Here is a 12951-nt window from a genome sequence, read left to right as displayed (position 1 = left end):
TTTCTGTCAATCAAATTCACCTTGCAACATCGACAGAATTGACGACATCGAACATTATATGGCTCCATAACCTCAACTGATGTTGCTTTTCTATTAATCATTTTTCGTAAATTTTTTCTTTGTAAGTAAAATAAAAAATAAGTTTAAGAAATAGAGGTTTTTTCCTTTTGTTTATTTTGCTATTTTTATAATTTTATTTATATCAAGTATTAATTAATATATTATTGTAGTATATAAAATGCATTAAACGTATATCTTTTTAATATTAAAATTCTTTCTTGTAATATTATTTTAATAATTAACATATCATCAAGATTTTTTTAATTTTACGCATACATATTTTTTTTATACCTTATAATACCTATTTATTATTTCATTATTTTTGTAAAATTTAATTTAATAAATATCAATTTATTGCGTGAAACTAAAAATTTAATTGGACTAAAATCTTTTAGGTCAAAATCATTTGGTTGAAATGAAGAGTTCAAAACTAAAGATTTTTTTCTCTAGTTTATCACATTCATTAAAAATTATTTACTTTGATTTCTTTTAAATTGTAAAAACATATTTCAAACTCATAGTTTTTATTTATTGTACAATTTAAATGATATAAGTTTAAAAGATTTTATAATTATTTAAATTTATAATTCAAAACTTTTAAACACTTCTTATTATAAAGATTTATAAACATATTTAGTTAAATATATATTTATTAGTTAAAGTTTTAATCAAATGTTTTATGTTTGTCTTAACTGAATGAAATTAATTTAACTATAAAATATAATTTAGGAATTTATTAGAATCAGAAGTAAAATAGTAAATAAATTTTATTTTAATATAAATTTTAATTAAAATAATATTTTTAGAATCTTTTTAAAACACTCTTACTAACAGTGTTAACTAATTAGACTAAACTGTATGTTTTTAAAATAAAAAAAAAGATCTATGTAATTGATGCAATCTAAAAGGATAGTTAGAGTATTTTACTTTTGATTCAAAACACTCATATCATGACATGTCATTACCAATTAAAAAAATGCAACATAGCAAATAGAATGGAAAAGGCAAAATGAAAAAAAAAATTATGAGTGCCCTTCATTCATTTCAATTTTTCATTACTTACACCTTATTTTTACCTAAAAAAATATATGAAAGTAATAGTTCATTAGAAGTGGGTAGAACATTTTCTTTTTCTTTTTAATTTACCAACTTAATATATACCACATATTTTATATTTAGGGTGTATATATGATTATTTTTCAGTTTTATCTTACCAAATTTAAACTTCTGGAGAAGTATACTTTCATAAGAAAAAATAATAATCATCTACTAAACAAAATTGGAGCTTATATCAAAATCTTAACGTCTTAAAACAATATAATAGATGATAGTTTTACCGTTAAAAAAAGAGCATCTAGCTTAAAAAGAGTACAAATATTCTAGATTGTTGAACCTACCACTCACCTCCTGAAAATTAGAAATAATGAATATTAACTCATCAAGGGTAGTATGGATGAAAAATCAAATTCTATATCACAGCTGTGCAAATTTTTAAAAGAAAAATAGAAGAGAAACAACATATGCACAACAGCAGTAAAAGAGTTTGTCAAGTGTTTGGAAGCAAAAGTGAAAAATAACAAAACAAGAGAATAATAAAAATGGAGTAAGTGGAAGAAGAAGGAAGAAGAAGAGAGAGCCACATGTTTATATACAAAACCATATATGATGCTGTAGCCTCACAAGAAGGGAATAGGATTCTCACATGCATAGTGCTAGAGATTCTTGCATGCAAAATTGATAGAAATATTCTCACATGGGGAGTGAATAGGAAAAAAGTGAACGATTTTAGAGATCGTTCTTGGCGTGAACGATTTTAGAAATCATTCTTAACATGAACAATTTTATTTTTTGATTTAAAAAAAATTAAAAAGTGAAATCGTTCATGCTAAGAATGATTTCTGAAGTCATTCATGTTGTTAAGAACGATTTCTGAAGCTATTCATACCAAGAAAAACTACCAAAAATGATTTTAAGTGCAGTATATTGGTAAATACTTTTAACAGTGCATCATTTGGTATATAATTTTACTGTTTATAACATTTTGGTAAAAAAGCCTTGAGATAACACCTCAAACTCATTAAATGTGAACCGATTTGGACAATCCAGATTTGATGTTTTAAATTGTTTATTTTTAAATAATTTAAAAAAAAAAGATAGTAAGAGATTATTTTTAATTTTAATTTTTATACCTATTAAAATAATTATTTTAAAAAGGTTAAGGTACAATTTTGACTCTAATCTTATTTTTGAGGTGCAATTTTGCCTTAATCTTATTTTTCAGGTGCGATTTTGCCTCTCATTTTTTGGCGTATTTTGCCTCTAATCAGGTGCAATTTTGCAAAATTAAAATTACACCTAAAAAATAAGATCAAAATTAAAATTACACCTTAACCTAAAATAAAAATTAAAAATAATAAATTTGGACCATCCCGTGATCCTCTCAAAGATGAGACGAGCACCCAAACCGTTTGTTGTGAAAATAGGGTACAAGGGACCTATCCGATATGTAGAAACAAAGTGATATATAAACTTTGGTTTTTATTTATTCTTTTTCTCTGATCTTTGAAATAAGAACTTTTTCAAAGAATTAGTTCATATCATGAGAATCTTCCCAATTTTTCCCAGCCATTTATTATTTTTTCTTCTCTTAATATCTTTTGTTATTTTGAATATCTCCTCTATCAAATTAATGAAAAAGATTAAAATGGGAAAACAATAATTCAGTGAACTTCAGTATAACAGTATTGAAAACTCGTTAAAATTTTGGATATATTTAAGAATACAGGTAATTTTAATCGAATTTTTTAATATCGGCAAAGATTTTAAAATATTCTTACGTTGAATAGTGAATGTAGTATTGAAAATACTCCCCTGGGATTTTTATGCTAAGTCATCTTTATGATTCAAAATGTAAATCACTTTGCTAAATAGCTTATAAAAGTTTAATTATTACATTCCAAAATTGCGTTTTTTTATCAATCACCAATGAAAGGGTAATAAGGGTATAGATTTTCAAATCACGGCATTTGTTATGAAAAATAGTGGAACTAAAACAATTTTTAGATAATTTCAATTATTTGACTAATTTCTTTGTCCTGATAAAGTAACTAAAAGTAGCTTATAAGTTATATCAAAAGACCCGAAAGAGTAATGGAGTTGTGCATTTTTAATTAAAGAGGTGTGGATATAAACTTTGCTTGCAAGAAATAAATCTATTTCACTCAACATAATTACTGTTAATGAAAAACAAAAGAAAATGTTTATAATCTCATAAAGCATTTTATAAAAAAAAAAAAAAAATATTTTAGTAATACATATATGTAATATTTTTAAAAAACGACAATTAAAAACCTTGTTAAGCCATTAATTCCAATACAAACCTCCCTGATGGAATTTCATTTGAAAGTGAGAACTTGACATGCTAGACTTGGAGGCGAACTTTATTTAATGGTGCAGCATTAAAGTATGTATAATATACTCTCATGATAATGGGCTCGGCCCAATACACACACGTATACCCAACACAATACATCGACCAATGCAACAGAATAACAATATTAAGAGAAAACTAATCTCACAATCCTTATAATTTTATCTGATTTTAAATTAGGTTGTTTTTGTTTTTTTTTCTCTTTATAAAATTCTTGTACTTCATTACATTAAAGGAGCTTGATAACATTTGAAATCAGCTCATTGAAGAGGTTCAAACAGTCTTCATTCAGTGTACATCAAAACGATAAGCACCATGTACTCATCACTGTAATACAATCTAAACCATCCAAAATCTAATATAGATGGTTTAGATTTAAAATTTTTAATAAACAATTTTTTTAATGATAAATTTATTTTTTAAAGATATGTTAGTTATGATATTATATTTATTTTAAATTCTATATCTATCAAAACAAAAAGTTGATTACAATATATAAAAAATTTAAATTCAATTTGAACTATCTAAAATCGATCTCGTTTAAATTGTGATGAGTACGGAATGTGCACTCCTGAAACCATTTCCATATTTTATGTGCTGCTGCTCGGCTTCATATCTACTTGGTTAAAATGCCTTTAATATTATTGTACTGTATGAATTTGTTTACTTATATATCCACTTGCCATTGTTTCAAAGGCCTTATTTTGTCGCTAAGCCTGAATCTGAATTAGATACCCCAGTGGCAATATGACAGGCTTGTGATTGTCGAAAGCTTTTAAGAAATGATGTATTATAATTTATACTACCTCCGATCCTTAATATAAGACTCTATTTGACTTTTATTGTGATCCTAAATATAAGACCCTAATTCACTTTGTCTCTCATATTTATACTTTTTTTTCAAAATAGTCTTTCTAACAATGATAGTTCTAGTCGATACATTTAATTAGTAAGGATATTTTAAAAAAAACAACACTTATTTAGGACAAATAACTAACTCAACTTACTTCCTTAATCTCCTCAAATTAGTCAACTGGCTCTTATAATTAGGACCGGAGGTAGTATATGTTAAGCAAATTTTTTTAAGTAATAAATGAAGGAAGTTTTTTTGTTAAATTGTTAAAAAGAATATGCAGCTGTATATAATGAAATTTTCATATTGACTGGATTTCCATTTGCAAGTTGCCATGTTTGGGCTCAATTTCACCTTCCTCTTCTCCTCCCTGCTGTAGTATTCCATCTTTATCTCTTTTGGCAGCTTGTGGAACTCACGCGCCGCCGCTAGCATCTCCTCCAGCAGCTTCATGGGTACCCTATGCTTCACCACCTGGAAAAACCCCACTGCCTCGGCAGCACACCGGACTTTGCCGACCACATCATCATCAACATGATCCCCTCCAGTGGCGACCATGTTTTTGAGGTCTATCACCAGTATCTCGAACTGGGTCTGACCTCTTTCACTCCAGAGACCTTCATTGCCAGCGATCTACTCCAGTGGCCGTATGAAAATTCGAGGAATTTTCGTGATTCCTGATTTCAACCAGCCTTTAACACCAGAATTAGATTCGTCGAAGGCCTTCAGTTCTTGCAAACGATCGTAGGCGTTGGAGCTATCCATATTGCAAACAATCGTTGGTTGATTGATGATTATAAGAGTTCAATATCGTTCTGTCATTTTATAATTTAACTTGGTTTTATGTGGTTGGCCCTTGATTGATTAGAAAGAGAGTCGCAAGCTTTTCATGGAAGAAGAGAAAGCAAGTTCATGCAACGTTTTCATTACCATGCCACATCGCATTAACGGCGTTGGGAGTATTTTTAACAGAAGGACTTGCTTATTTAATGTAATAAATTATAAGGATTTCATAAAAAAGAAAAAAAGCAAAAGGACCTAATTCAAAATTGGATAAAACTAAAGGGATTGTCATATGACTTTTTCCTAATATTAATAATACAACTAATAGGGTTGGATCTAGTAGAAGAAGCTAATCCCTCACAACATGTTGAATCAAGGATTGAATTCTGGTTAGGAGTAACATTTAGTGCCTAATAGTACCTCTAATAAGATTGCCTCCAATAAAAAAAATACTCGTGTTTAGCTAAAAAAAAGCAATACGCTTGAAAAAAACAATATTAACAATACTACCATCCAAATTATATTCCTGACCCTCCCCTTCAACCTTGCAGTTGCAGATGCTCTTGCAAAACATGTATTCAAGAAAACTGCCTAACTGAATTCGTGTCCTACAAATTTTAAGGCCTCACGTGACCATGTTTGTTTGGGATTTTACCCCCCTACAGCCTAATTTTTTCATTTTTGGTACCCAAAAAAGGCTGGGCGCTACCCTGTTTAGGGCACTCAACTGCTTGTCAATCTCTCGTGATCCTCTTTTCCATGTGCCTTAGTAAGCACATTTGTTGATCCTTAATACTCACATGCCACAAACTAATAACTCCTGAATATCGGACAAAGTGACACGTGATCTCAATATGCTTTGTCTTCTCGTGAAACATAGGATTGCTTGTAATTTGTATTGTATTACTTCCGGTCCTTAATATAAAAGCTCATTTGACTTTTATTTTGGTCTTAAATATAAGATCTCAATCCATTTTGTCTCTTATAGTTATCTAATTTTTTTTTCAAGATAGTTTTTGTAATAATAGTAGTTTTAGCTAATACACTTAATTAGCAATGATATTTTATGAAAGATAACACCTATTTATTGTAAATAACCAACTTAACTAATTTTTTTTAATCTACTCAAATTAGTCAGTTAGTTCCTATATTAAAGATCGGAAGTGATGCTGGCTTTACTATCACAAAATACCTAAATTGGTTCAGGTGCTCTTACTCCAAGGTCTCTTAGCATGCGGGTCAGCTAAGTGACTTGGACACCATACGTTGCTTCTTGGACTTTCAACAAATTAGAGACCCGCCAAACTTTATGTCGTAACCTGTTACTCGCCCCCTTGTATCGTGATAAGTAGCCAATTAGTGGAATCCACATAATATTCTAGGTCCTTTCTGATTGTTGCAATAAGAATAACCTCCATTCCAGGCACAATATGTACAGTAGCCTCTACATGTGTTTTTTTAGGAGCACTCATGAATTGACTCGAGGTCTACACCACAAAACAAATATCAGGACTTGCAACAATAAATTAAGAGAGCCTATAACCCATACTTTTAGTATACCTTTGCTAGAAACCTTGACTTTTTGTCATTATAACATGTATAACATGTATGAAGTTTGTCAACTTAAAATAAGAATGTAATATACTCCTCTAGTTCTATTTATAAGTCACTTTCAATATATTTTATATGGACCAAGAAAAACATCAAATTTCATTAACTCTTCTTTAGAATTTAATAACTTTCTAATTTTATCTGTATTTAATATACATTATATCTCATATAAACAAAATCAGCACAATAATAAATTAGGGATAAAATTGTACATTCATACAAAAAAACTTCTCTCAGTGCCTTATAAATAGAACTAAAAAATGTCTTTTCTCTCTGTCTTATAAATAGGACCAAAGGAATACTATCTCCTGTTCTAATTAAAAGATTTCATTTATAATCTATAAGGGTGTGTTTGGATTAGAGGTGGTAGCAGCAACTTTTTTCCAATCTTATTTTTACAGAAGTCAGATTGAATAAAAGTCAGATAGTGTAATATGATTTATGTTTGGATTGGATTTTGTAAAAAAAAAAAAATCAGTTTGAGAAACCAAAATTTATTTAGATGATAAATGTAAAAGTAAGTTTGGATACAAAATGACTTACAAGGACATGAATTTTATTAAGTAGTACATATCTAATATTAGATATATATAATGTGACCATTTTAAAAGAAGTAAGGGAAGTAAAATTATTAAAAGTAAAGAAATTTAATTTATTATTAGAAAGAAATTATATATATAATGTGATCATTTTAAAAGAATTAATGAAAAAAATTATTAAAAATAAAGAAATTTAATTTATTATTATAAAGAAACTATATATATAATGTGAGCATTTTAAAAGAAGTATTGAAAATAAAATTATTAAAAATAAAGAAATTTAATTTATTATTAGAAGGAAATTGAAAAACACTAAAATACTTAATTAAATATATGTAATGGATAAATATATATACTTAATCAAATGGCAGAAGAGTTTATTTGTTTTTTTTAATCTCAGGTGAGAGAAAATGCATGTAAGAGGGTTAGGCAGGTAACAAATTTTAAAAATCCAATTAATGTTCTAACGGTATTCCTTAACACTTTGTCCACCGAAAAAAAAAAACTCAACTACACTAATGAGGAAGCGAAACACTTTACTTTCCTTTTACCGCTCTTTGGAAGAAAAGCCCAAGTAAATAAAATAATACCGGTGAACAGTTAAAAAGAGGTTTCTAGAGGATATAATATAAGGTATATCCTATAATAGATAACACTGATGCTATACTATACATTGATCTTACCGCTACGCCACTCCTTGCTTGCCTAAGAGTTCTTGCTTGCTGGTTAGAGTCTTCTATTCAATTGCTCGGGTGATTTCATACCTACCTCTTCATAAGAGAATTCATTCCTTGATGACTAAGGTTGTAGGAGTCAATTCCCAGGTTTTTCCTCCTTGAATCCGTAGCCTCAAATAGTTTATTACATAAGTCCATTTTAAAACCAGAAATCAGATACACAAAACGTTGACCCAAACATCATTTTTCCTCCTACCTCCAACTTTTTCGTTAGAGTGCACGTTTGAGGCTCAAACGACATTCCAAACATACTCCAAATAAAGTCTTATAATTAGGACAGTAGGTAGTGACTAAAAGCACAATGCAAGTATGAGGTTTAGCTTTGAAGGATGCAATTTTTGGGAAGCAAATTAGATAAATTAAAATTATAAGGTTGAACTAAAAATTAGGGAAAAGTGTAGCGGCTAAAAAATTAATTTTTACCGAAAGAAATAATATTCGGAGATGTCCACATGTTCGTATTCGAATATGGCCACATTTTAGGAATAGTCCACAAACCCTAGCCCTTTTCACTCTCATTCTGTTTCTGTCAGTCTCTTGACTGAAGTCCTGTGAAGATGGCTTCACGCAGATTGTTGTCGTCTCTGATTCGATCCTCATTGCATCGATCTCCATTGAAGTCCTCCCTTACCAGCTCAAGGCCCAGAATTTCTTCCCCGAGCGGTGTGGGTCGTCCCTCTCCGTATGGCTACCTCCTCAACCGCTTCGCTGAGTACGCCACTTCTGCGGCAGCTGCTACGCCACCGACTCCGGCGAAGAAGGACTCCGTTGGTGGCGGTGATGGAAAGATCGTCGACGAGTTCACCGGAAAAGGTGCGATTGGGCAAGTGTGCCAGGTCATTGGTGCTGTTGTCGATGTTAGATTCGAGGAGGGTCTGCCACCAATCTTGACTGCTCTTGAGGTTATGGATCACTCGATCCGATTGGTGCTGGAGGTGGCGCAACACTTGGGTGAGAACATGGTTAGAACCATTGCCATGGATGGGACTGAGGGGGTTGTTAGAGGACAGCGCGTGCTCAACACTGGATCCCCTATCACCGTAAGCCTTGATTCTCATTCCATTTATGAATTGCTCTTCTGAGTTACCTTTCTATCTGGTATTATTGTTTGATTACGCTTAATTTTGGAAGCCTCAAATTACATTCGATTTATTGATTCTATTTCGTACTCAATATCTAGTATTCTTTGATTTGGCTACGGAAATCGGGGCTTTGAAAGATTGTTACTTGAAAGATTTGATACTTAGGTGGCCTTGTGAAGCTGTAGGTTGTTGACCCATCAGCTGGCCCTGTCTAACAACTCTTTTCAACAAGTTTACAATTACAATGCCTTTTAAATTTGTTTCTGTCATTGTAAATTTTAATGTGATGTTCATTGCGGATTCATTTGATATGATCTGGAAAAGAATTTGTCACTTTCTATGTTAGGCCTTTTTCTTATTTTGGCTTAAAAGAAGCACAGTTCGTCTTCTAACTATGCCTGTACCTAAAACGTAAAATGGGTAATATTAATGATCTGTTGTATTGATTATGTATTGGTAGTTTGCTAGATAATTTTTATGCTTCGAAATTAGTTTTTTCTTTTTTGAATATGGTTCATTACTTTTGTTTTGTTTTCCAGAGAAATATGGTTCATTTCGTTGTGGGTCATTTATGATAAATTTTCCCAATTGCGTATATGAAATGATGTACCAATGTCTAATTATGCTTTCTTTTGGCGTGTTTTTCATCCTGGTAAGTTTGTTTAGGTAGTCCATTATATTTTCTGAGTCCATTCTTTTTTCTCCTACATGTTTTGGTGGTCAAAAGCTCTCATTTTCTATTTTTTTGATGTGCTGTGTGCGCCCCATTCAGGTTCCTGTTGGTAGAGCAACCCTTGGCCGCATCATTAATGTCATTGGGGAGGCTATTGACGAGAAGGGTGAACTTAGTAAGAAACTGATATTGCCATTTATATCTGATCAGTACATAGGAGGGGGAACCAGTTTCAGTGCTTATCACTTTGATGAGCACCCTAAACTCATCCGAGCTCGATCGTCCATCTCTCGTTTGGATAGTTCAGATTTGATATTTTTTTTATTTTTATTTGTTCGAAATAATTATTTTAACATATATAGAATCTAAAATAGAGATAGTTTCTTAATTCTTAACTATCATTTTTTCAAAAAATAGTTTTTTCTGTTTAAAAATAAATAATTAAAAATTTTAAATTTGGACCATACAAATCAGATATAGATAATCCACATTTGATGAGTTTAGGGTGTTTATCAAGATGATGACCACTGAAACTGATTTCATAGGAAGGCACTCTTTCATTTCATAAAGATGCTTTGACTGACTGTATATCATGTCAATCGTGTAGAAACCGAGCACTTCTTGCCCATCCATAGAGAAGCTCCTGCTTTTGTTGAACAGGCAACTGAGCAACAGATTCTTGTTACAGGGATCAAGGTATTTTGTCTTGGTTCTGCCCTTTTCTTTTCCCCCATATTTGCCACTTCGTGTGACCGCAATTTGTTTTATGTCATCGCTGTTTTTTTGTTTTCTTTTTTTAATTTTCTGGGGGATATAGTATAATGACTGGATACTGATTGGCTTTTGACCGTTGACTTATAGGTTGTGGATCTACTTGCTCCATACCAAAGGGGAGGAAAGATTGGGTTGTTTGGGGGTGCTGGTGTAGGAAAAACGGTGCTCATTATGGAACTTATTAATAATGTTGCAAAAGCTCATGGTATATCCTTGGGATATGCTTGATTCATGATCCTTGACCTTTCTGCGTAATACTGAGTGCTTACCGTTTCCTTTGGTTAGGTGGTTTTTCTGTCTTTGCTGGTGTTGGAGAAAGAACTCGGGAGGGAAATGACTTGTACAGAGAAATGATTGAGAGCGGTGTTATTAAGCTCGGAGATAAGCAGGTGGACATAATGCATTTCATATGAATAATATATTTGCGATATTCAGTATTCTTCCACATATACTTATGTTGTCATCTATGCTTGCTTCATGATATCAGAGCGAAAGCAAGTGTGCTCTTGTGTATGGTCAAATGAATGAGCCTCCTGGTGCCCGTGCTCGTGTTGGTCTTACTGGGCTTACTGTGGCTGAACACTTCCGTGATGCTGAAGGGCAAGATGTGCTTCTTTTCATTGACAACATTTTCCGTTTTACTCAAGTATGAATGTTTTGAAATTCATATAAATTATCTAGCTGGTATTTCTTCTGTCCAATGCATATTTTCTGGTTCTATGATTTAAAGTGCCTTATAATTCATCATGCAGGCCAACTCAGAGGTGTCTGCATTGCTTGGTCGTATTCCATCTGCTGTCGGTTACCAACCAACATTGGCTACTGATCTTGGAGGTCTTCAGGAACGTATTACAACCACCAAGAAAGGTTCCATTACCTCTGTCCAAGCTATATATGTGCCTGCTGATGACTTGACTGATCCAGCTCCGGCTACCACCTTTGCTCACTTGGATGCTACAACTGTGTTATCACGACAGGTTTATTTTTTATGCTGAGGCTGTAGGCCGGTTGCTTTGTTGTTTAACTGGCATCTATTTACTAGATTCACTTGCCACTATTGATATCAAACAGATCTCCGAGCTGGGTATCTATCCTGCTGTTGACCCCCTAGATTCTACATCTCGTATGCTCTCGCCACTTATTTTGGGTGAGGACCACTACAATACTGCTCGTGGTGTACAAAAGGTCCTTCAGAACTATAAGAATCTTCAAGATATCATTGCCATTTTGGGAATGGATGAGCTCAGTGAAGATGATAAGTTGACTGTTGCCCGTGCACGTAAAATTCAAAGGTTTTTGAGCCAGCCTTTCCACGTTGCAGAAGTGTTCACTGGTGCCCCAGGCAAATATGTAGATTTGAAGGAGAGCATTAACAGCTTCCAGGTATGTCTGTTCTTACTGTTTACTCCCTATTGTGTTCTTTTTTAGGTTGTCTTACCTGGATATACTTGTTTACATCTTCCATACCATGTGATACCATGTAAATTTTCTAGATGCAATTCCTGTAAAATATTTTCCCTTTTCATTTGTCTGCACTTTCCTTGAGCAGGTGACCCAAAAAAGTAAGATTGAGTAAAATTAAGCTTAGATACCTGAAGCTTCACATTTGATAATAAAAAAAATTGATTTTTATGTTCAAAATTATAGGCGAGTTGATCACTGCTGGTGCTCTTAACCTTTTGAACAAGACTTCCTCCATGATTGTGGCCTTGTTAGGATTTCTTATGAACTCATCACGCATGTTTTGTATCCTGAAATCCATATGCCCAGCTTGTTTATATTATTTAGAACGCATGCATCGGCCTTTAGCTTTTAACATGAACCAGTAATCTGTTGGTCGTGTAGTGATTTTTTTGTTGCTTTGAATCTGATAGGGTGTGTTGGATGGCAAATACGATGACCTCCCAGAGCAATCATTTTATATGGTTGGAGGTATTGATGAGGTCGTTGCCAAGGCGGACAAGATTGCTAAGGAATCGACTTCTTAGTCACAGTTCTCCTTATATTTTAATTCTTCGGATGATAGAGTAAATTAATAAATGATCCAATGACCCTTTACCATACCAGATGTCGGAATCTCAATTTTTTGGAGTGTCATTTGCTCTTGTCACACCATTTCCTTTTGAATCTCGTTGCTTTATTTATTGCATGGTATGCAAGTTAACGGAGCCTACGGCTCCTTATCCCCATTATGTTGTCTAATAATGGTAAAAAGCAAGCTGTCATGATCATTTTTACAACTTCTTTAGCTGCTTGAGACTGAAAACGAGCAAGGATCCCCTAAATCGTGATCAAGAGGTATAATAATGGACTCTCCAACTTTTCTTTGGCTACATTCATGAACACACCCTTGCCTACAAAGTTGATAGAGGTGAAATAAGGGACTCTCCAATCATATACTAATCTTTT

The 12951-nt window shown here is 32.4% G+C and overlaps 1 protein-coding gene across 1 annotated transcript; it reads left to right on the top strand.

The window, feature by feature from the left end:
- Positions 1-8503: 8503 nt before the first annotated feature.
- LOC114716930 (ATP synthase subunit beta, mitochondrial-like) lies at positions 8504-12608 on the top strand. Its single transcript, XM_028902002.1, has 9 exons — positions 8504-9053; positions 9868-9943; positions 10376-10464; positions 10630-10747; positions 10828-10931; positions 11030-11188; positions 11295-11519; positions 11614-11925; positions 12417-12608. Exons 1-9 carry the CDS (start codon positions 8571-8573, stop codon positions 12528-12530), a joined length of 1680 nt encoding a protein of 559 aa, XP_028757835.1. The 5' UTR covers positions 8504-8570; the 3' UTR covers positions 12531-12608.
- The last annotated feature ends 343 nt before the right edge of the window (positions 12609-12951 follow it).

This window comes from Neltuma alba, unplaced genomic scaffold (assembly GCF_004799145.2).
Source record: "Neltuma alba isolate B1F8T4 unplaced genomic scaffold, ASM479914v2 tig00011698_pilon, whole genome shotgun sequence".
Classification (NCBI taxonomy): Eukaryota; Viridiplantae; Streptophyta; class Magnoliopsida; order Fabales; family Fabaceae; genus Neltuma; species Neltuma alba.
The sequence above is the reverse complement of the archived record's forward strand: the minus strand, read 5'-3'. Positions and strand labels throughout refer to the sequence as shown.